Below are 25,672 nucleotides of genomic sequence, written 5' to 3' on the forward strand. Positions count from 1 at the left end.
GTCCCGCAGGGCTACTTTGTGGTTACGCAGCTACCGGTCAAGGAAAAGTGAGAGATTATCAACTTAATGACACGAAAACCAGATTTTGCTTGCTTGGAAATCACTTAAAAATTTCATGTGTCTCAGAGCTTTTCATAAGGTCAGTCATTGCTCTAACTTATCCCGTGGGGGATACTCCTTCTCACAGGTGCTAAAGTGACTGATCACACCCCGAAGAAGCATTTTTACTCAGCAAGGATGGCAGCCTTTGGGGTTGTTGTTGTTTACCTGAAGCATAAAATGCCTGTCGTGTACCTCCTCCAGTCTTAAATCTTTATTGTGGAGGTGCGTTTTCAATCTGGTCAGAAATTCATTCTGCCTGTTGATGTCTGTTGCCAAGATCAAGGAGCCCAGCTGCTGTTCAATATCCTGTCTGCATCCACAAGAGGGAAAGAGAAGACACACACACAAAGCAGATCCTTTTGAGGAGGGTGACTGATTCTGCCACCGTCAGGTGGCTTGTAATCTCATTTCTGCCTTTGATTCTGTTTATCACCCAGAGTCCAGTCCCTCTGAGCCCAAGGGGGATTCTCTCACCCACGGTCACTTCTGTCTTTGGGCAGGAGGTGTGCTAATAACTGTACAGCGTGACTGAAACCTTGAGTGAACAAAGTTGTGGTAGTTTATACATTCCCATGGTAACCATGGGTCTAAAACCTGAAATCGACTAGAAATGCATGCTTTAAGGGGGACACAAAAAGACTGATAGAATCGCAGGAGTCTGGGTTGTGCTCCAAAAGAGTTGAAACCAGCTCAAACATTCAGATTTGCATGGGGAGAGAAAGGGCATAATGATAGTACTAATAAGGAAGATAATAACAGTGACTGTCCTATGGTATGGAAAGATACACCAATGGAACAAAACAGGCCCGGAAAGATACTGGAACTTAAAAAAGAATCATGGGTAGTTAAGACACCATTAAAAACCAGTGGGCAAGCAATATATTAGTCAACAAATGGTATAGGGAAAATGAGATATTTTGGAAAAATAAGCAAATTAGAGCTTTACCTCACACATAGAAGGTAATCAACAGAAGAAAAGATCCGTAACTATTTTTAAAAATTCATCTTTAAAAATTCAATATAGGGCAACCCTCTCAGGTCCCCTCCCTCCTTGGGAGCCTTGTACTATCACTTTGTTATTGCTCAATAAACCTTGCTTTGCTGCCCACCACAATAAATAAATACTAAAAATTCAATATATTTAGGTTTGTATGTAACATCTGCATTTAGCAGTCTATGTGAAGTTGATGGTCGCTTATGTTTGAACTCATTCTTTACTCCTCTGCCCCCCCCATCTTTGGTATATGGTGTCAGACTTTATATCCTTTTATTTTGTAGGGTGCAGAGAGCACACAGAGTTGAATGAATAGGTATGAAGTAAATATCTGTCATCCCCAGCCAGGTCGAGAACATGAATACATAGGCAACTGCATACAAGGACTGACTCCTGCACCTGCCCCCATATCCCTTTTCGAATTATTGCATAACAATTATTCTTCCTACAAATGCGATTTATAACCCTGCATCCCACAAAGGCATAACAAACATGGCATTTTTATCTGGAATCCAGAGGGATGAGGAGGCATATCTCAGGAAATGAATATAGCTGAGCAACCAGCAGGATTAAGGCGGGTGAGACAAGTCTGGTCCCGAGTCCTTCCCTCCTTTCTTCCTTTAGTTTTGTTCTTTCCTGTCTGCTCTCTCTCCTTCTCTCCCTTCCCTCCTTTCTTTCTTTAGCTGTCCCTGCCACTTACCCCCTCCCTTCTTCTCCTTCTTACTTGATTTCTTACTCGAGTTTTTAGTTCTTTTGCATTTAGTTCTTTGGATCTTTCCAACTGTTCTAGCAAAAGGCACAGGTTTTTATGCCGTGCGTGATGATTGGTTTTACTTCATTCCAGGAGGTAAAAAGCTATCAGATTTAAAATTCTTTCTGCAAATGCCGCATTCCTCTGGGCGCTAGGGAATGGCACCAGGCAGTAGCACAGGGCCGGGAGGAAACACAGGAGCCCAGAGCACACTGCCTGTTCCACAGAGATGCAGCTCAGTGCTGCACTCTAAGTTATGCAGCCTTCAGAAAGAAGGGTGCGGGGATTTATCTATCTACTCTCCTCTAGCTATCCTGGGCTCTGCGCGTTTAATTTAACAGGTCAGAATTAGTGGCAGCCTTGAAAGATGTTACAGCAGTTAACTCAGGACCATGTGGAAAATGAGGTACTGGCCTTGGATTTAGTAGGACTTGGCCTAAATACCTGGGCTAACAAACAGTGGACGAGGAAACTGGTATCTCCCTTTCTGTTTCAAATGCAAGAGACATAGGTAAATTAATGGCCAAAAAAACGGCCGGGGCCAATTCAGTTACTTTAACAAAAGACAGTTCAGGAAAGAATTTCTGACTTCTATTTTTGCTAAGACTGGCCATTACAAAACAAACTTTATTGAACTAGTCTTAAATCTAGCTTGAGATCTCCTGTGTTCCTTCTTGATAAATATTTATTATTGGATCTTCGTGGGAGGACAAGGTTGCTAACATAAAAGACAGGAATTGGACAAAGCCGAGCATTGATGCTGAAGAGTGTGAAAGCTGAGAGTTGTTTATTATCCTTCTTCCTGATGTTAGGTCATAGACTACGCAAGGGCCTTTTAAAGCTCACGGAGAGACTCGGATTCTGGGTTGCTGTAACTGACACCTGATCGACAACCAAGCGCAGGCAGGAAGCACAGCCGTCTGGCTCCCTGCCATTAACCCTGGGGTCTCCAGCATGCCCTGGAGAAAGCAGCTGATCTCTAAGGTGTGGACATCAGTACGTTTCAGCTCTACACCGCTTACGTCATTTCCTCTGGCAAGTGAGCAAGAAGCCTTGATTCTCGAAGCATGCCGATTGTAGATCGCCAGTGGTGATTCTCCAGCACAGACATATTCTAGAAAGAAAGGAAAAGCTATAAATGAGAGCGACGTCACAGTCTGATCTTACACACTACACACAGTTTCCCTGAGACCAGTATCTTCCCTCCAGCCAGTCTATACCTGGTGACAAAGGGGCAGATGAAAAAGGAAACATGAAATAAAACAACCATAGGCTTTTAATGATGGTGGGATAGCGTCGGGGTAGTGGCAGGGCTGGCCCTTGCTGACCCTCCCCTGGTGGGTCATTCTCTCTTGCCCCTGTCTCCATTTTTGGTAGCTCAGTCAGGCAGCACTCAGTGTAGAAGAAAACAAGTGAAGCACGTAAAAATAGGCAGTAATGGATACCATGTGTCTATGCGCATAACATAATCCAAGATTATACTACTCAGCTGGTCAGAGGCAGGCCTCACAACCTCCGGTCCACTGCACTGACCATTGCTTCTCCACGCCGATAAGAACCTTCTGTGTCTGAACCAGCCCTGCAGTTGGTGACATATTCAGATTCCTGAGTCCCAGTCAATACAGTTTTGATTTGGTAGGTTTGTGGTGAGTAATTTTCATGTTAACTAGAGCTTGAGAACCACTGCTATGGAAGTGGCTTTATCGATAACCTTCGTGATCAGTGTATTGGCATCTAGCCTTTTAGGGACGAGTTTCAATCCACAGTTGCTTCCTTGTTCAATGATCTTGATATTTCTTCCCTCGTGGGAACCTCTACTATGTTCCATCTCTCCTTTGATCTTATTGTTATCTTAAATAGGCTGCTTGTGTACACATTAGCTAACTGTTTAAATAACGACGATTTCTTACAATCCATTGTGTTTTATGCGAATCAGCAAGCATTATGACCTTGCCACTGACCCGATGCATATAGGATTGGTCCCCAGGAAATATTTTTGCTCTTTTTTTCATTTATTTCATTCTCCATTTTGTTTCAAATGGGGTTATAAACTTACATAAAATACAGGAAGACAGCATTTGTTAAAAATGATAAGGTATTGTATGACTCTGTGTATATGAGGTACCCAGAAGAGTCAAATTCATAGAGACAGAAAGAAGAGTGGTTGCCAGGGGCTGTGGGAATAGGTAGTTATTATGTAATGAGTACAGAGTTTCAGTTTTTGCAAGATGAAAAGAGTTCTAGAGATGGATGGCAGTGATGTACTTAATACCATTGAATTGTACATTTAAAAATGGTTGATATGGTGAACTTTATATCATATTCACTTTTCCACAGTTTGAACATAAATCGAGAAGGAAGAAGCAAGGAAAATAATATGGAGACTAAATGGAGCCGGGAGAGAGATTGGGAACTATCCCATCATTGTGCCCCCCATGCCCTGCTGTAACCGAGCCACCCATGCAATGCTCAAGTTTTTCAGCAAATGGAAAAAGAGAACCCCCGTGAGTGATACCGTCTAGAGTCCATTAGAAAAAAGCAAGTTCAAGAAAATCTCAACTGGCCTTGGTTCTCAAACCAGACAATGATTTCCTTCTAGGACTTTGTAGAGTGAGTTTCATGAGGCAGCATCTTGTATAGGCCATTCTGCTGCCCTTCCTTTCTCTCCTTGCCAAGGAATTATTATCCTTTATTTGCCACTTGACTGTGTTTGAACCAATGATGAGATTTGGTGACTTTTATCAACTGGTCTATTATCTCCTTTTGGGCATAAGCCACACACAACAAAAGAGAATGTTTATTAGAAATAACATGCCAGACTAATTTGTTTTGATTGCAAAGATTTACAAGAGCAGAGAGTGATAGGTTAGTGTGATGTAACAGATGTTCTGTAGTGCTGTGACATTTAATTCAGTCCCTCCTGAGCATTCACTTGCAAGACTAATTCCTGTGGGTGTGGACACGAGCAAACTTTTCAAGGGGTCAGAAAACTGTAACAAGACCTAATGATAAATGACACCATATCCCTGTTGAGTGGAACAAAGTGTCTGGAGGATTGCCTTAAGCATTGTTACTCATGCCAGCCTGATTTTACATCTTCATTAATAATCTTCCTGAAGACAGGATAAAAGGATACTTGGGAAATTTGCTGGTGAAACCATATTTGGAGTTGAGCTCTGGGAAAGTGGAAGGAAACTGAGCAAGACTGGACCCTGGCACAGAATAAAAGACAATAGACTACATGATTACAAACACAAATTTTCATGGAGGAGTCATTATAAATAAAAGCATGTTTTGGTCAGAACTGTGTTGGAAGGAGGGGTAGTTCTGTGGATTCCAGAGAATAAGAAAAGAAAACCGGGGAGATGAACATTTACGGAGTACCTACTCTCTGCCAGGCATCTATATGATCTCATTCAATCCTCACATAACTCTCTACTATTTTTATCATTAAGTCACAGATACTAAAATTTCAGGTCTCTCTATAGGGCTGCACAGTTAGTGAGTGGTTGAAGAAGGCCTTAAACCCAGGCCTGCCAGTTCTCAAGGCCGAAGCTTTACACACACCCCTTGCTGCCTCCCAAGAATTTCCTCTGTCTGGCCACATCTAAGCATTCAGAAGCCTGACCTTTATAAACCGATGAATGCCTGCAGTTATGCTTAATTTTCCAGAAATTACCTATTTTAAAAGTCTATGGTTGTTTTAATGAGATGTTAGTTTCTAACCCCACATTGGAATCTTTGCATTTACCTTTAAATTTGATTTCACTGCAAAACATCTTGTAGTTGGAACGTTAGGAGTTGAGTAGATTTAGGTCGTGTTGGGGAAGAGCTAATCTCTCATCGGCTTTTAGCCCGCATATCCGATTAGACCTGTTGGTTCTTCCAACATGGCGATGTTTATGCCATCTCTTCCCTTCATTCAAGTGACCCTATTTCCATGCTTTAGTATCCTTCTTAATTCTAACCTCCTGTAATCCATCCTCCCTACAGTGGCCAGAATGTGACTTGTTCACCTGACAGTTTGTTTTTAACCATCTCCTTAATCATTGGTTGAAATATAAACTAATATTTTTTGAGCACCTACTAATATGCCAGGTGCTATGGTGGGTACTAGGAATGGAAAGATTAATAAGACAAAATTGCTGCCCTCAATTCAAGGAGTTCATCTAAGTGAGTTCACCGAACTTCAGTATGATTATGCCATCTGCTTTCTCCCATGCTCCAAACCCTACATGATTCTTTATCAGATAAATGAAGCCTAACTCCTTAGCTCAGTTTTCAGTGCTCTCAGAAAATTATCTCAACTGCCATCCTGTTCCTACACATTTGAGACAAATGACTATCATTATCTCTCCTTTCCTATAAAGCTCTTATAGTACAAATAAATGATGCCGCTTTAGTAAGATGGTAACATATTGTTAACATAATTATTAAATTATTAATACATGACTGTCCTTTCAGTGTTCTTTTGTTAGTTTCATGTCTTCCAAGGTGGTTTATAATTCCCAAACACCTCTTTCTCTGTGTTTATTTATCAAACTATCACCTGTCTTTCAAAGTCCACTTCAAATACTCCATCCACAAAGCCACTTGGAATCATTCCAGTCAGAGGCAAACTTGGTTTGCCGAGTCCTGTAGCTCTTTCTTTTGGCATTACTCAGGTCCTGATTCCCGGAGGACTCAGTGCCATTGATGTATGTGAGAGTTATTCATGCACTTACCAGATTATAAGCTACATATGAGTAGAAAACCTGTCTTGTTCTTTTTTTATCCACTCCACTCTAAGCCTTGCACAGAGAAAGTACTTTCTATTAATTTGCAAAATAAGTTGCTGAACAAATTATTTTATTCATTCAGCAGATATGTCGAGCACCTACTCTGTTCTAGGCACTGATTACACCAACAAACAAGACAGACAGGGCACTGGTGGTGGCAGGAATGAGGAGAGACAGATAATAAACAATAAACATAATAAATACTTTAATTCTGAAAAAACTGCACTCATCTCCAAAGATAGTAAATGCATGGAAAGAAGAAAAATAGAGCAGAATAGTGGGAATTTGAGAGCCTTTGGAAGTGGGGCTGCTAAGGTAGTTGGGTAAGAGGTAAGATTTGAACAAAGGCTTGAAGGTAGGAGGGAGTGTGAGAGAGGAAGTATTAGGATAAGAAGTTAGACAGACAGTGAAAAACCAGAACATGTATGGCCTTCTGGCTATTATAAAGGTTTTGATTTTACTCTGAGAGAAATAAGGAGCCACTGCAGGAATTTGGGAGGAAGGAAATGATAAAAGATTTTAATAAGATCACCGAGGCTGCTGTGTTGAAAGTGGACTTTGGTGGGAATAAGTGTAGAAGCAGGCGTAGGAAGCTATTTGGGGGTAAAAGCAGTCATCCAGGCAAGAGATGATGGAGGCTTGGGGAGCGAGGTGGAAGGGGTGAGAAGGGTTAATCTGGCTCTGTAAGGATGACTGCAATGTTTCTGGCCCGAGCAGCTGGAAGGATGGCATGCCCATCACCTGTGATAGGCAGGCTGTAGGTGGAGTGGATTTGTAGGACCTCAGTGTTGGACATGTTGAGTTCTAGATGTCTGTTGGACACATGGACATCATAGTGGAGGTATCAAACAGCCAAAGCAGTATTAACAACAACAAAAGGAAAATAAAATAGTTGCATGGATGTTGTAGTAATTCACAGACTGGAGAGAGAAGGTCACATAAAGGGAAAGACCATGCTGATTAATCATTCTGATGGTTTCTGCTTTAAAATTAAGCATCAGGGGTAGCAGAGACTCCTGGCTGTTCATCCCCTCAATCTATTTTCCTTTTCTCGTTATTCACAGAGCCTCAGTTTTTAGAAGGTCTCATGGCTGGTTCAAAGAGAACATTTTCCAGCCTTCTTTTTAACTAGGTGGGATCAGTTGGCTGAATTCTGACTCATTAAATGTAAGCAGAAATGTTGTGTGGGATTTCTGGGAAGCCTGTTTAATGGGAACTGACTTCTCTGACAGAGGCCTCTTTTGTTTTTCCCATTCTTCCTTCTTACTGTCTGGAATGCAGAAGGAATAGCTAGAGCTCCAGCAGCTATCTTGGGTAATGAGGACAAGTGTCACACCCTAATGATGGTAGCTTGTAGAACTAAAAGGATCCTTGGTCCCCTCATCCTTAATTTTGTGAAGCCACTGTGCCTGCTCTGAACTACCAACCTCTAGACTTCTTTGATGGAGGATAGAGATAAATTTCTGTCCTTGGTTAAGTCACTAATAACACCAAGTAATTTAAGTTAGTTTATTGTCTTCCATATCACCCTGGAAGAGTTAATGAAAGGCCTTTTTCAGTGTTCTGACCTGTCGTCATGCTTGGTTTTTGCATTAGCGTGATAGTAAAGAAATTTATAACTCCAAAACAGTGAGGAGAAATCACCTCAGTAAAGTCAGAGATACATGTGTGTGTGCGTGGGTATGTACGCACACCCACCAGCCCACATACATGCCCACCCATCTACATGCACACCCACACGCATGCACACTTCTTACTTCTGAGATAAACCGTTGTGATCTGCTGGGAAAGACATTCCTAGCTCTCTAAACAGAACTGACAGCTCCCTCTTCCACCCCAAACCCAGGCTTCTGTCCTGGTGTCTGAGACACTTTATAACAACTTTGTCCCCTGACTCCCAGGTATCAGTGATCTTCACAGGTTTTTGTTCATTTACTCTTAAAAATAACATTGAGAAACCATGCTCTTCATATAGTTTTAAAAATTGATATCTAAAAATCACAAATTTCAGTGGTGGCCCAAGATGTAATGACCTGCATGTTCGTGACTATTGGTATTTTAATACAAAATCATTACATCACTCTTTTTATAGTAAATGTATCTAAGGGAATCTAAACACCAATGGCATTTGATGCCCATTTATCACCTGTTGAAAAAAACACATGAGCAATTTATTCTTTGAGTTAGAGTTTTACATTGATTCTTTTCCTTCTAGAACTTACATTCCCATTCTATTTCCCCACAGAATTTTATTTTAATGTAATATATTTTTAGGTGTGAAATTTTTTAAATGTCACTCTGTTATATTTCTCTGCAACAAAAATAAGTGCACAACTTGAAATTTTAATTTAACAAACATTTCTAACGTCAGGCTCTAAGTAAGTAGTAAATATTTTCCAGCCTGAGTTTACAATGCAATTGTTATTAGTAATAACTGATCAAAATCCATGTTATGGCCAATTTGGGAAAAAAAATTTGTGCTTAAGAATACAAATTTTCTGGCAATACATCTATTTATGCGATGGCTGGGAGAGTTATAATATTTCAATTATAGGAGACTTTCTTTAATATTTTTAGTTGCTCCTTTGTTGGGACAATGTGCAATATTGGTACAGGGGGCACTATGCAATCTGCAGAATGGGTAAGGGATCCATGTTCTTTTGCAAAGCGAGACTAGCAGAAATGGAGAGCTGGCTTGACTGCCTTGCAAGCACATTCCAGGCAGGTCAGTTTAAGGGCCTTAAAATGGATTCTGTTAGCACTATTTGTGCCCGTGTACCCCGTGGAAAATCTTCGTGTACCCCCCGGGCATGTGGGCCTGGCCTGAAAACTGCTGCCATACACGACTGCCGCTGAAAGCAGGGAAGCAGATCTTACTCATCTTTGCGTCCCAGTATGTGGCACAGTGCCACTCAACTCAGTATTTGTTGAATGGATACTGACTAATTAACTTCTGAAACCTAAAAGTTCAGTAGCTGCAAAAGTTTAGAAAAACTGTAGAAAGAAAAGAGTTCTGTTAATTTTTGGGGGCCAATACCTGAAAGAAGCCAGACTTGAGGTCTTCTTTTGGGAAATCCTTAGATTTAGGTGGAAACTAAAGAGATTTTTAAAATGATTAGAGCAATGGGCTCTTTCCCACGACTCATCTGCAGATAGCCAGGATCAAGTAAAGGATTCCAGAAATAACATGTATCAGATAGCATTTGTCAATTCCAAGATAAACAAAGAAGATGATTATAAAGAAAATTTTCAATCAATGCTTTTCATTCTTCATGTAGTAAGAATTTAATAACCAACAGGAAGTGGACAGTGGGTGTGCGTGCCTTGATTTGGTGGTCTCCCTGGTCTGAGTGCTGCTGCCTCTGCTTGGCAGATTTCCACTCAGGGTCTCTGTGCGTCTTCGCTGTTGCCAATATTCCTGATCTCTCAGTGTTACTCAGATTCTGTCTTTCCTGCTGCGTGCATCCAGGCTGTACATCCATCCATCCATCCATCCATCCATCCATCCATCCATCCTTCTACTTACTCCTCCAGCAAAGCTCCTACCACCCAACCAATACCCACTGAACACCAGCACTTCACAGCAGTGAAGGAGGTAGGTACCCAGAAGCTTGCAGACCACGTGGGGCGGGGAATTTAGAGGCATGAACACTGGGATAGGGCAAGTAATGAAGGTCTGGGAAATCTTACAGGAGGAGGAGGGAATATGGGCTTTTAAAGAAAAAGAAGGCTTTCAGGAAAAAGATATGTCCAAATTGAACTCAAAAGGATGAGTGAGTTAGGAGGAATCAGGAAGTACAGTCAGTAGAGAGGAGGGATAGCAGGGATTTTGATTTGTTTTGATCATCTTCCATATTCCCAGTATCTGGGATGTATTAAGCTCTCCATGAATATTTGTTGAATGAATAAGAGAATGAGTGACATGTTTGGGAATCTAAAAGTTGTTCAGCCTAGAGGATGCACAGGGGCCTAGTTGAGTAATAGCAGGAAGTGAAGCTGGAAGGGTAGCAGGGCCAGATCATAACAGGGTCTATAAATTGTGTGAAGACATTTGGACTCGATCCTGAGGATAAGGGGGTTTTAAATGGTCACCCGTGGGGTCAGATTTGAATTTCAGGAAACTCATCCTGGCTGCGCAGCGGAGGGAAGGTTGGAGCTGGGCGAGGCTGTATGTAGACAAGAGGATGATGTTGGTGCCATGCACTTAGCGGGGAGGCTGCCATGAGCCGGCGGGGACATCCTGGTGCTTTATAGGCAGTGAGCAGAGTTATCTGTGTCCTCACTCACAGGGGGTGGCTCTGCTCCTACAGAGTCCTCTGGCTTTCACAGTGGTTCAAAGACCAATAGTAGAAAAAGCTAGACTGAAGAAAGAAGAAAATCATCCTAAATGCTGGGGAAGATCTGAGCATAGGATGAAATGATACCACCTAATATCCGTTGAAATCCCCACCCTGTTTGGAGTCCCACATTAGGTACCACATCTGTCTACGTCGAAGAAACATCAGCTCAGCAGTTTTGCATTATCCCAATGACAGTGTGTTCTCATGTCCCAAATTCTTTATATTTGTAGTTTTAAAGATAATATTTATCCTAAAGTTGAAAGAGTACATATCCACCTTTGTGGCAACATAACTTATTAGAGTTTTACTTTGGAAAAAAAATAAAACTCTTAAAACTCCTGTGGCAAAACCTATGTTTCCCTTTATGCTGAATTATCAAGTATTATCCACTCTAAGAACAAAACAATCCCTTTGTTCCCTAATAACATCGCACCAGGCATTTAATAAACCACCAACACAGGTTTTCAAATTAAAACAAGAGTCTATTTGTCAAAGAGAATCTGGCAGAGCAGATCCGCTCTTGTGCAAGGCAGCGCTCAGCTGCTTCCCCACTATTTACCAGACACTTTCTTTGATTAAAATATGTTGATAAATTGAGTCTGGTGTACCACAGGAATCAGAGTTAGTGACACCTTCTAAAACAGAGGTTACAGGAAGAAAAACAATAGGAACGGAGTGTGTGTTTTCATTTTTACTTGCTCATGAAACAGGGAAACAAGACTCAAGGAGACCATGGAGTTGCCTGACAAGTCAGGTGGGTCCGTCCGTGACGCTGCAAGCCCCCCAGCCCAGAAGGGCTCAGAGGGACAGAAGTTCCTTGAGCCTGAAACAAGACCTTGGCCCTCGGTGAAGCTGTAGCACCTGCCACATTTCCTGCCTGTTGGAAGACACCTTTCTCTTGTTCCATCTGCATCCGCCCAAAACAGTGCTCTGAGACCAAGGAAACAATTGCTGTCTGTGGGGCAGGCCCCTCAGATGAGGGCCCTGGACAGGCCACACGCCAGCTACCTCACAGTGAACAGCAGAAACTTTATGAAACAGAAAATCCAATTTGAGCCTCCTTCCTGCAATTTTCACACGACTAGCCCAAAACACCATTGCTACTGTAGAAATTGTGAGGTTATATATCATCTTTGCAGTTGCTTGTCTGAGTAGGGGTCATAGGACCATGCGGCAGGAACATTTCTCCTGGCTCTGTCAGACTCCTATTTATGGCTCAGAGTCAGTAAGAGCAAAAAGTGGTTAAAAATGCTGACCTGGGGCGCCTGGGTGGCTCAGTCAGTTAAGCGTCTGCCTTTGGCTCAGGTCATGGTCCCAGGGTCCTGGAATCGAGCCCCGCATCAGGCTCCCTGCTCAGAAGGGAGTCTGCTTCTCCCTCTGCCCCTCACCCCATTCGTGCTCTCTCTTTCTCTTTCTCTCTCAAATAAATAAAAAAAATCTTAAAAAAATGCTGATCTGCTCTAAGTGCTTGTGATAAGTGACTAAGAAAAATGATTATAAATTCTGTAAGACAGTACAGAATTTAGTATTATGAAACATATTACGCAGTAAGGAACAATGATTAATTATTTTATTCATTAGGTTGCTCTGTCACTAGCTAAGATGTAGTTAGATCCAATCAAAAGGAATTAAATTTGAAATGGAGCTGAAACTGATTCTTTTTGCAATAGTCCTTACTGTAATAACCAATCCTATCTGACTTAATGCTTACTTTGCTCAAGTGCTGAGTGCAGGGGTGAGGGGTTGCGGGGCGGAGGGACAGAAGGTAAGTGCTCAGTTCGATGTCTCGCATGTTCCTTTCTCTCTCAGTCCACCAGGGACATCTGGATGGCCTCCACTCTGCTGAAAGAGGTGCCAGGTGGAAGTGCTTTTATCACCTTCATTTTGAACTTGGGTTGGCAGTTCAGCTAGTGAGTCTGGTCCAGACAGCTGACAATGGGAGGGAGCCCTCTAACCTGGCCCTCACTCCAGCTGCTCTGGCTCTTTATCGCAGGGCAGAAGCACAGGCTGGGTGTTATGCAGTGATCTTCTTATTTATTGGAACTAAAAGAGCACAGCCAACAAAAGGAGGGAGAGGAAGCTCTCTTCCATTTTATCTCATTTATAGAAAACCTAGATTGTAGAAAGTCACGCACAGGGTGTTCTCAGCCCACATAATTCCTGGCACATCCTCTCTACTGGATTCTCATTAACCAAATGTGTGTGCGTGGGTGTGTAAAATTTTTTTTTCTGTGTGTATCTATATAATCACAATATATTGTATAATATATATACATAGTGTATATACATATATTTTTTAACCATTACCATGGTTCCTAATATTTTCAGAATCTATAACTTGTTTTAAAATATGAGTGTAAGTTATGGATCCTTACCCTAGAAAGAAGCGCATAGGTCTATCCTCTGAAAATCGGCACACAGTTTCCTGAAAGTTCATTCATGTCTCAACCAACAGGTTCTTGGGAGGCTGAAAGTCTACATTGGCAAAGATTTTAAATATCATGTGTTGTTAATGGTCTGGCTCAGTTTATATATTAGGTAACATCATCTTTTTTTCTTGCCAGTTCCTCATCTACAGCTTGGTGCAGAGCAGAGATTTTCTGACCCAGGTCATGTTCTGTACAGCTAATCTACGGAAGAAGCTTCTACAAAAGAGAGAATATACACTTAATGAAAATATGCCTAAGACACTGATCTGAAAGCAGGGGCTGTTCCTATGCTCAGCTAACGGCCACAGAGACAAGTCTGTTTTCAGTTATCCTGGGGTTTGGGGTTTTAATCCCAAAAGTCCACCAGCTCATGCTGCCTCCAGTGTCCTCCCTCAGCTCTGCTACTCAGAATGTTACACGTCAAGGCCCGTTTACAGTTCTTCCTCCCTGAGGTTCCCCCCTCCCCCAGACATCTGTCTTTCCATCATACTTTGTAGCTATGCCCTGAAGAGTACTTCACAGAGTCCCTTCCGCTTGAAGCCACTCGGGTCTAACCCCTTTGTCTCCCTCCCTGCAGGAGGAAACTTGGTGGAGAGCTCCTAGCCCCGCCCAGGAAAGTAGGTGATCCATGTGAATTTCAGAGATCATGTGTGTATAGTGCTGAGTCACTCCTGCTCTGGAGACAAAACACTTATTCTGGCTTTGCCATTAATTAGCTATTTATTTTCAGGAAAAATCCTTGACTTTCCTAAGTATCAATGTTCCTCTTTCTGGAAAGTTGGTATGATAATCGTACCCACCTAACTGGACTATTGTGCAGAGTAAATCATATAATGCCTCAAAAGCATTTAACACAGTTTTTGAGTCATGGTAAACAAGTTATATAATTCGTTGAACTATTTTCTTTATTATTTTGAAATTCCCTCTGATAGTTAATAAATGATGGTATATAGCCAAATATAAAAAGCATCAGAAATTTTTTGGACAGAACTGAAATCTCATAATATTTTCAGGTCCTCTTAACAATTTTTACTTTTAATATGTTACGTCCCAGTTTGGCTGATAAAAATTTCAGCTTTTATCCTAGTGAGCTCTAAGATAGTAGAAATATCTTTATGATACTGTGTGATCCCAGTTTGCCTTCAACACCATTTCTTTTCCTTTTTTTTTTTTTCAAACATTATTTCTAAAACCTAAAGTCAAGGGTCTCTACCTAGCTTCCAAGAGGTCCTAAGACCTGTTGAGCAGGAGACTGATGAAGATTTATTCTGCATGAGGTTTTCAAGTCCTATATCCCAATTCTTTCTAGTTATTATCAAAATGATCCTTGTCTTTCCTGTCAAGGATTGGGCCAGACAGTTCAGATGGATAAATTCACTGCTAGAAAAAATAATAGCTCATTTTATTATAGTAACAATTTTGAATACAAAGAACAGAACAGGTCCTTACTCTTTAAAGACTTAAAAAAATTATAGCTATATGTATATCTTTAGCTAGCTCCCCAAAGCTTTTTCAAACTGAGATTAAGTCTTCCTAGATTTTGCACATTTTGAGCATCTGAATTTGAACAAATGTTTCAAGGCAGAGATTATACTTTATTCATCTTTGTATTCCTAGATCTTAGTATATCTTAGTATGATGATGATGATATATATATGATGATGATCATATATGATGATGATGATATGATATATGCAATAAATAGTTGCTGATTAAAAATATACAAGACTATATGTTGTATTGAAAAGGCTACAGAATTTGGTTGCATTGGGATGTTTATTTTCTATTTTTTTAAAAGATTTTATTTATTTATTTTAGAGAGAGAGAGATAGTGAGCATGCATAAGTGGGGGAAGGATCAGAGGAGGGGAGGGAATCTCAAGCAGACTTGTGCTGAGCACAGAGCCTGATGAGGGGCTCAATCTCATGACCCTGAGATTATGACGTGAGCTGAAACCAAGAGTCAGAGGCTCAAGTGACTGAGCTATCCAGGCACCACAATATTGAAATGTTTATTTTTAACAAAGAGATTAAATAAAAACTATTAAAAATTACCTGCACTTCAAACATTTGAGTAAGGAATCCATTTTTTTGAGAACAGTTTTAATATCTGAATAAGATGGACTAGAGTGTTTTTATTTTGAGAATCAATTTTTGTTAATTAGCAATGAATATTTAATTCTTATGAAATTCTACAATGACTTTCTTGTTTTTAACATCTGGCATATTTCTTTTTAACTTCCTGTCTAGATGTGAACCCATCACATGTTTTATATATACTACATGTCAAAGTGCAGTATTATGACCCTCATTTTATGTACCAATCAGTCAGTAGCCGCAGATACTCTCTTAAACTTCATTGACATGATTTATTTGATGACAAGAAATTAGAATTATGTAAGCATTTACTTTATATGGGAAAGGATCAAATAGCCTATTTTGTTGATTGATTTCCTTTGTCTAACAAAAGACATTTGAAAAAAATCAGCATTGACAGGAATAGAAAATCTATCTGGGGGCTTTCAGTCCAGTCATTCATGTCTGTGTTTTTCTCAAGCAATAAATTTAGCTTCTGAGATGCTTTTAGAAAGTTTAGCTTCAGTTCTTATTTTTCTTTGTTTAGTTTGTAGCTCATCATCAAAGGCTTTCTTAGTTCTGTCATCTTGTCCCCTCGATGTGGCCACATCTGTCCTGGCTCCGGGTGCTGGCTGGCTGCTCAAGAGAGCCCAGCGCTGGATACATACCAGGTGGATCCATAAACGTTGGAATGTCAGTTCCTACCTATGCTAAAAGCTAATCAACTGGATGGAGAAAGGCTTTTCCTCATGTGCCGATTGTGCTTTATTGGAAATAAACGCATCCTCAAGCTGTAACATTTTGTATAATGCAGGTGTTTTATGGAGATCTGTCAAGAATTTTTTAGCATTGTGTTTCTCAAAGATCTACTAGAATTGAGATCAATGACTACCTTGTATGCAATGATTTTGTGAATGACAACCAAAGGTCTCTAAAGGACCACCCTGAAAATTCTGGAAATTATTCGTCTATGATATAAGTTTTACTGTCTTAAATAACATCAGAAATAAAAGGTCTCCAGGTCAACCTACTCATGCTGCTGGAGCTATTTTAGAACAACAAAGTATGCCTATTATCTTTGATAACATACCTCTGACCTGGAGGCCAGTCAAGTTCAGAAATAGTCTTAGAAACCTAAGTTTGAATTAGGATTGCACTTGGGAATTATCATTTATAGAAGTCCTACAAGGACTGGCTTCAACTGGCCATTATATATGAGACCACCGGTGTCCAGGGAGACAGATATTCTCAGATCCCAAGAGGGTAGGCTCAGAGATCCTGTTTTACTCTGCACAATTTCAAATCTGCTTTGGATAGAACGGAATTCCTTGGATACCTTTGTAAACAAATTTAATCTTCCTTGGGGAATATCCTGGACCTATTTCAAATCCATGGTCTTTGGCTGTGGCTGTCATCGAGGCTGACCCCGAAGGAAGGCTATCTCCAAAGGTGAGACACAGGCTCCAACACTGGGCTGAAGGCTGTTGGCTGAACTGTGACTCAACAATGGGCTCCCTTACCTGGTATAGGTTGGCGAGATGGTGGTTAGTTTTGATCAAAAATGGCTGGTTCACTCCTGGATGGTCAACATCGTGTGCTGCTGCAGCCAGCAGGCCAAGCATGATGTCCAGAGGCGTGAGGAAGCTGGCAAGCTGTTAAAAAAATCACATTGGGAGATCGATTGGTGTTTTCCCACATAGGTTAGTGCTTGTTTTGGCTAAATCAAACTGTATGAATTATGACAGTATTTTTTAGGCTTTCCATCCTGACCTTTACCCTCTTGAAGCAGCAGTCAGTGAGGTGATAGCCCCATGGAATTGCAGAGGGAAAAAAGGACAGTGTGGAAAGTAATTAAGCAAGTCAAATTTTTCTGGATCATTCATCCAACTACCCTCCTCTTCCTACTGCTACTCTTGTTTCTTTTTATTGGTGCAGGGAGTGGTGTTGCCTATCTGCAAGACTGCTCTCTGGTGAGCAGGGAGAAGGCAGAGCCTGAAGTCAGCCTTGCTCCGAGAGAAAGCGGTGAATGAAGGAAAATTTTAAAGCCAAAGTAATGGACACATTAAAAAAAAATCATTTGTGTATTTCAACCATCCCCTCTATCATTGCCACTGGGAATACGGAATCAAAGAGTGGGCTGAATTACAAAATTTGCATATTTCTTCAATGTGTAATAAATAGTGGGGGAATGTGTAAGAATCTGTCATTTTTTTGGTAGCTATGAAAACCAGCAGGAGAATGGGAATCCAGTACTAAATTTAAATATACTACTGTATGATATATTAGAAATTTCAGACAACTTACAGATTAAAAAACACAACCTTTAATGGGATATTTTACAAGGATGAGGCATCTATCTACCTAGTTTTCTCTTGAGAATGCCTGTCTGGCATCTGTATGTTTAGTGACTGATATTAAAACTGACCAAACTAAACAGAGACTTGGACTAGGATATCATTTTTGAAAAACCTTAAGAAAATCCATCATGTATGTTAAGCCAATTCAGTTATATATGGCTAAGAAATGCTTAGATTTCAAGTAGTGAGTATTATTATTATATTTTTAGTTTTGGATTGCTTTATTGCATCAGAACACACTTGCTCTGAGATCTCTGAAGTTGACAAGTTCTCTGCGGCCTGAATCAGGATGCCCTGTTGGCTTAGTAGGAAATGGAGCTTCCGTCTTGAGGACTTTTGATTCTATTTGTCAATCAAAACCCATGAAGCGAGAGACTTTTTCCAGAGCATTTCACTGCTGGTACCACTTGTGGCAGAGGTCCAAGGCAAAACAATTAATTTCTTGAGGGTTTTGAAGATATCTAAGATGTAGCTTGTCATAGAAAGGGTTGTTTTTGTCCTAATGCAGTCTTGACAAGTGTAGAAATTATGGGAAGAAAAGCCCTCAGGAAATTTACACCCTCTTTCATGTGTATTATGTAACTTACAAAGCTGATAGCAGAACTTTCATAGAAATAATTTATATTCCTAGTGTGAATGACCCATACACAGTTATTCTACTATGTTGGGTGATTTGGGACTTAGCAGGCAGTTTAGTTGACACCTCCAGAGGGCTGAGGAGGCACCTGGGTCTTGCTTTACCTTTGGCTCCTTCAGGTAGCAGTGCATGGCCTGGGTGACATCGGCTGCATGAACAGCATTGTGATATGGGTTTTGGCTGTGGTAATCTTCTTGAACCATGACTAGGAGGCAAACAGATAACTCATCAGCTAAAACCAAAACAGGCAGGGCAGACTAAGCTCAGACCTATTGAGGATCCCTTTTGCTTAAAAATATCAGTGTCTCCAAAATGTGCAGCCTGGGGATCCTTTAAAAATAAACGTGGTTTGCAAGCTTGGCAGTTCTATTGGGCTGTTTTTAGTGAAGAGGAGGGGAGGGCAGATGGGAGAAAGGCTAAAAGGATTTGTGAGGCCCTTGGGATTCCTCACCACCTTCATAAATCACTCCTTTCTGGCGTTCATCAAGGCTTTCATTCATAGGAAAAATAAATATGTAGGAAAAGGACAACTTTATTTCACACTAGAGTTTAATTATTTAAGTTTGCTGCCATTTACGAATAATATGCCATTAAAGAGGTTTCCTTTTAAAGAGCCCAAGTAGCATCAGACCCCGATATCCAAAGACTGGTTTAGCACTTGAATAGCAAAGACTGACCAAAGCAAATCTGACACTTCTTCAGGCAGAAGTTCAAAGTACTGTGTTGATCCAATGGTGAACTCCTTGGTTTTATTTCTATCTCATTCAGATTAAGTTAGCATCTCTCATGCCCTTCCAATTTAAGGACCAGAGTGCTCTTGGAACCAAGTAGAGACATAAGCAAGGTGATTTGGTTTTGCTAATTACAGAAGCCATTAGCCTGCTTTAGCTTAAGATGCTTAGGATGCAATATTTTCAGTGTGTATAGAATGTCCAGATTTGCAAGCGTGGCCATATTTTCTCAGCCCATTTTGTGAGTTTAGCTCTGAATTCGGGTGTTATTTCTGTCATCAAATCTTTTCATTCTTTACATTACTCTGCGGGCATACACATGTCCAAAGTATCTGTGTTCTCCTTCTTTAGACAAATACAAATTATTTGGCCCATTTGTGGCCATTACTTTGCTCAAGAAATCATTCAATTAGCCTGAAGTTATTTGTGTTTCTGGAACCAAGCCATGTTGTAGCTGGTTTCAAAAATTTCTTTTGCCAATTATTATTTATTTTACGGGTTTCTAAAAACAATTATATTTAAACTCTGGCTCTCTCCCTTATTATATGTGTTGGGAAAATTACTTAACCATAAGTTTCCTCAGTTTTTTTCTCTATAAAATGGGAATAACAATAGCTCCACTTTCAAAGGGCTGCTGTAAGAATGAAATGTGTTAATATATGCAAGTCCTTAGTCCCAGCATATGTCAGCACTGTATTGGCCTGGTTGTCATTCCTTCTGTTGCTACCATGTCTCTGTTACTTTGGAGGCATCAAGGCATCAAGTCAGCTTCGAAATTCAAAGCACAGCCATAGGACACATCAAAGAAGCCAGCAACATGCTAAGTGGCAGCAGGAAGTTATATGGTGATTAAAAATGTGCCCTGGATCATTTGGCAGATAAATAAGCGTGCGCATTAAGTCCAGTAAGAACTGGGGCTGTTTTTGATAGAGAGTGACGAGGTGGAGTTGAGTGGAAACATGGCGGACTTTCAAGTCAGACAGACCTGGGCTTGGACTGAAGCTCTGCCAATTACAAGTTGTTGACCTTGAGCAAGTTATGAAACCTCTTTCTACTTTTCCTTAACTGTGCGCCAAATGGCGGTGACAACACCCAACTTGCAGAGTTGTTGAAATGGTTAGGAATAACATACTGAGAGCATCTTGCATATAGTGGGCACTACATAAATGGTAGTTCTTATATTAAAAAAAAAAAAGCCTATTGAAGATTTTTAACAACTCATGTCCAGATTGGAATTATTTGAGGCATACATTACTGGGGTTTTGCTGATAGGTAAGCAGATCAGTAATTTCTTTAACAGTTACATGCTCTTGATGGTTTTCTTTATATTGTTTTTATCTATTGTAAACATAGATAATCAAGTAAATAATCTTTTTTCACTTTTCACCATTTCAAAAATGGGTAAACCATATTTTAAAATTAAGGTGAGATAATTTAAGATTAACTTGAGATCTTCATCTTCCATGCTATCATTCTTGCCACTTTACATTAAAGAATATTATGGGCTGTCATTATTCAGAGGAAAGGAGGTAAGAATATGGAAATGAAGACTTACCTAAAAACCTGTGCAAGGTCACCATGTCTAACTTGAAATGGTGAATGAGTCCATGGGTGTTGAAGAGGTGGCACAGCAGTGTTACCAAGCTGTTTCCTGTAGGAAAACAGTCACCTGCTTTAACTTTTTTTTTTCACCACTAAAATATTGAGATTGACAAAAGGATCCAAAGTTTCTGTAATGAAAAGTCTCCTTTTCCCTGTTAAATTTGAATTTTTTCAAGTATAAAGGATCTTATTCCTATGGTTTGGTCCTAGGTTTTCTCATATTGTACAAGTGAAACAAGCTAGGTCGGACATTTCTCTATACCAAAGGCAATGAAAGTATTAAGAGTCTGCTTATTGTGGGGACACACACAAACTCTGTTTGTGTTCGTGTGTAGTTTTTAAAGACACAGTTTAATGGTCACTTGCAATGTGCCTTAAGTCGCTTCCAACTGATTCTTAGGTTTACAGGGATATCTAAGTCACCACGTTCCTTAAGAGAAATCACCCAAGATGAGATGTGACCATGAGATAGTTTAGAACTTAAGCCAGCAGAGATGCAAAATTGAAGCAATAATGACTAGTAAGCATTTAGGAAATATTATTGACTAAAGAGTAATGATTTTGAATTTTAAAAGCATTAGAGAATTTATGAAAGATTTTGAAATGGACCAAGATGATGACTGGATGTCTTAAGTGGAAAACAAAGTATTGCCTAAGCACACTCTTCCGGGCCACCTGATTCTGCATTTCTGCAGATTCCATTGTCTTTGAGCTACTTTACAACTCTCAAAGTTGTAGATAACTGAGAGTATTGCAAATGATTCTTGTCCATAACATGCAAACAAAATCTCTCAGGTGAAAATACAGTTGACTTCCTCTTCCCAGTTTTACAGCTATTAATAAATTCATTTAAACATTTCTTACTGTTTACATATGTGTTGTTCTTTGAATTTTCCCTTGAACTAGTTGTAACATCTTAACGGATCTCTAATTAATTGAGTTAAATCTTTGACATATGCTCATTTCATATTCCATGAGGGTCATGATTATACTCTCTTTTGAGCAAATCCTTTTATTCAGAGTTACTTTCATCTACTGGTACCCATTTCTCAGTTGATTTGAGCAAAGTGAAATACAAGATTGTGGGCTCCATCCCTACATGGTCTAGTTAGCTGTCCACAGTGTAAAGCTCGGTCGGCTTCACGGTCTTAGGCTGTATCTTTCAACTGTATGTTATTTGTCAAGTAACAGAGGCTGAGAAAACCATCTGTAATGACTTAAAGTATAAGCCTGGTATACGGTGGGACATGTGAAGGTCAGCATCAGGTATGATGTCTTTCATTGGCTCCCTAAGCCTATTGGCATTTGTTTAATGGGCAGACGAATATATAACCAAATTTTATTATTTTCTTTAGGAAAGTCTTTATAGGCACCAAGATTTTAAAAGTGAAGCCAGTGGGAATGCCTACTTTTCTCTTCAGCTGTAGCCTAACGTTTTACACTCCATCATCAGCCAGTATTTTCCTCCAGTGATGCCGAGCATATCTGAACAAGACCTGCACTGGACCAGCTTCAGCTCACTCAGTGAAAATGTACAGACACCTGCCCTATAGGGCTCAGGACTGATCAGACGAGCTTCAGTGTTTCTAGTTTTCACTGACTAACAATGAACCTCCTACATTTGGATGTGGCCAAAGTATTCTGCCAGGAAAGAATCTAATCTGTGGTTTCCAAATTCCTTTGGGATCATCAAGGCCAGAAGGAAAATGGTCTTAAGATTCTAAGGCCAAATTCAGTCCTTACTTTTCATCTGAATTAATTTTCCCCTGCCCTGGCCCTTCTTGAGTGGCTATAGACTTAGGAAAGTGGAAAAAGAAGGGAAAAAGAATAACAGTGTTTGGAAATAAGATTCTTTTGGTGACTTACCATTTGTCAAGCGATCAAATAAGAAAATGTCAAAATCCCACATTCCCACTTTGGAAAGCATATGCTGAAAAGGCAAACGAAAAACAGCATTCAAATGAATCATACCGGAGACTCAAACATTTACTTTGAGACAGTGAATTAAACAATTAAAAAGTTGGAAATAGTAGCACATTGCTATCTGGTTTGTGGTAAAACAAATCTTGCTCTACATGCTACTAACAAGAGTGTGAAAGGAATTAGACTATCTGGTTCAGTGTCAGCCACATCTCTCACTGGCTGTGGGAGTTTGGGCAAGTTCCTTAACTTCTCTGTACCTCAGTTTCCTATTTGAAAAATAGGATTTTTGTGAGGATTAAAGAAGGTAATATATGTGGAGTGCTTAGAATGGTGTTTGTATATAATAAGCACACATAAAATTTGATATCTGTTAAAATTGTAGTTCAGTAAAGTCTGTACATCGCAAATGACTATATACTTGAGAATGTTCACAGCAAAATTTTAAAAAATGAAGTCAAAATGATTGCTGAGCACATTACTTGGCTCAATGTGGACTAAATGTGAAATGAACCACTCTAACAGATAGGAAACTGGAGTTGGCAATTGAAAATGTTGGGTAATTTAAAGACCTACTGTCCAATGTAGGCTTATTATCCTGTTTGTTTTTTTTTTTAAATCCCCCATGCTTAGAATGAGATGGTCTTTAACTCTCAGATGTGAAGCTGTGGTTATGGATTCTATCCTCACTGTGGCTTCTTTGCCTGGCCTTCCTCTCTTCTCAAAGTCACTGCTTCCTCTAAGGACCAGCTCACTCTCCTCTTCCTGCCCCTAAATGTCTTCCCTGCATCTTCCAATAAAGTCTAAGGGCCTTGTCACAGCACACAAAGACCTTCCAGCATTATCAGAAAAATGAAGAAATAATACGTTACCTGTGAGATCTGGTGTGTGTGAACATTTTATCCAAGTCAAATACTAAAGCAGAATCAGGACTTGATCCCTGGTATCCTGACTTGTGACCCACAGTTCTTTCTACATCTCAAGGTCATCTCACTTGAGGGGTGAATGCTTGGAGGAGGGCCCCACAAGAATGCTCTGTCACTGATGCCCCAGGGCGCTTAGTCTTGCTCTTTTTTCTCCAACCAACCACCCAACCACCCAACCACCCAACCACCCAACCATCCAGATGAATAAACAAACAAATATTCACTCAATCTCAGGCCTTGGGTTGTTAGGAGTGATTTTTTTTTTTTCTTTTTTAAACCTAAAGTTGGGAATTAGTTCTTCTGATATTACTTGTTGCTTAGTTACTAACACTATACAGTAATAGTATATATTTCTTAATAGTATATAGATAGCATAATATTACTTAGCATGTAAACTCTAAGACTCTACTTGTGATTTCTGTTTAAACGGTGGCAGTTTATCCTGAAATTTAAACTCCTTTGACAGTTTGGGCTAGAGATAACTTGTGAACTTTTTTTTTTTTTAATTGTCACATGTTCATTTCAACCTTTGATCAATGAATTGCAAAAATGATTGTAAAATTTGTGAAAATTATTTAAATAAAATAAAATTATAAAAAGGACTACATACCATATTGGTAGACAGAAGTGGAATTAAGAGTTGGTAATTATTGGGTTACTTTCAGCATAGCTATTATAATGGGTTTAAAGACTTAGCTATTCTCTCATTGGTAATCAGTCCAGAATTTTACTTTAGTTAGTGTTGTGCAAATATGTTTTGTCCATTTGTAAAAATGAAAATAGCTAGCATGTGCTAGGCATGAATATATGAAACATGTAAGCATGCTTTACCTCATGTAATCTCTGCATCACCCCTCTGAGCTGGGTGTTTCTATTAACCTCATTTCATATTTGAGGGAAAAGTCCAGATGTGTTGACTAACTAGCCAGAGTCACAGAGGGTCTCAGTGGCAGAAGTTGGACTCCAACCCAGGTACTGTCAGCTGAGGTACGTGCTTTTGACCACTGACCTCCTGGGAGGTGACAGAGGAGACTAACTCACCCTTGCTTGTCCAAGGTAGTCTTCATCCAGCAGGTGGAGAGGGGCTTGTGGTATAATTCCACGAAGCAGCCTCGATGCATGGAAGTATCTTTGAAAGCTTAACAGTCTTTTCACCTTTTTCTTAGTGCCAATTTCCCCTGAGTGTGTTGTATCTGAGGAAAGTAATCAAATACAGACATTATATATTTAAAAAGCCCTATTTTCTCCACTATGTAAAAATACAACGTATTATATTTAAGATTTTATTTATTTATTTGACAGGGGGAGAGAGAGAGAGAGAGCACAAGCCAGGGGAGCAGCAGACAGAGGGAGAGGGAGAAGCAGGCTTGCCCACGAGCAGGGAGCCTGATGTAAAAACACAATGTATTATAAAAGAGATAAACTTAAAATATGCTCTCAGTGCTCTCTTAAATACAGTCTATTTAAATCTACATTTGAAGTTGTCTTAGAACAAAAATGACCTTTCTTATATATTACATTCATTAAAATGTCAAGATATTTCTGAATGTAATTTTAGAAGGCATGAGATATATAAATTAAAATCTTCATTTTCTTATTAATGGCGCTGGTATGCTTAGTACGTGAAGTATGTGAAATCCGCATACTTCTGCATGCATTTGAAAGGAACAGTTATGCTTTTTTCTATGATATTAAAACCAAGCCTCCAGCATTTAAACCAGGTTCTCATCCTACACTCTCTTAATTAAAAGGGCTGAGAATACACTAGCTTAGACATGAGGAAAATGTTTCCTAATGTCCCAGGAATACCAGGGGCAAAGGAATCAAGAATCTCAGTACAAAGGTGATCTAGATTTTCTGGACAAGAAGCAAAGAGGGTGTCTACTTTCTAATGGAGTATATTCTTTTTTTACTAGTGGCCAGGAAAGTCTGATCCTGTCAGTAGAGATATTTTAATACTCATGTGCCTTTCAAAACTTGACTGTTGACATCATGGTGATTTTCCAGAAATACGCCAGGCACATTATTTG

The 25,672-nt window shown here is 39.9% G+C and overlaps 1 protein-coding gene across 4 annotated transcripts in view; it reads right to left on the reverse strand.

Annotated features, from left to right (window-relative positions):
- PDE7B (phosphodiesterase 7B) overlaps positions 1–25,672 on the reverse strand; it is a 312,256-nt gene that overhangs the window by 10,864 nt on the left and 275,720 nt on the right. For all 4 annotated transcript variants that reach the window (XM_028121407.2, XM_028121409.2, XM_028121408.2 and 1 more), the window contains 7 exons: positions 24,684–24,835; positions 22,663–22,726; positions 20,750–20,845; positions 18,568–18,668; positions 16,990–17,121; positions 2,870–2,961; positions 268–412 (listed from right to left, as the gene is read on the reverse strand). In XM_028121407.2, coding sequence (XP_027977208.1) covers positions 268–412; positions 2,870–2,961; positions 16,990–17,121; positions 18,568–18,668; positions 20,750–20,845; positions 22,663–22,726; positions 24,684–24,835 — 782 coding nt within the window. The remainder of the gene's footprint in view (positions 1–267; positions 413–2,869; positions 2,962–16,989; positions 17,122–18,567; positions 18,669–20,749; positions 20,846–22,662; positions 22,727–24,683; positions 24,836–25,672) is intronic.

Source organism: Eumetopias jubatus, unplaced genomic scaffold, assembly GCF_037043125.1.
Source record: "Eumetopias jubatus isolate StellerSeaLion01/CBP00866 unplaced genomic scaffold, mEumJub1_p1.0 scaffold_6, whole genome shotgun sequence".
NCBI classification, from domain to species: domain Eukaryota; kingdom Metazoa; phylum Chordata; class Mammalia; order Carnivora; family Otariidae; genus Eumetopias; species Eumetopias jubatus.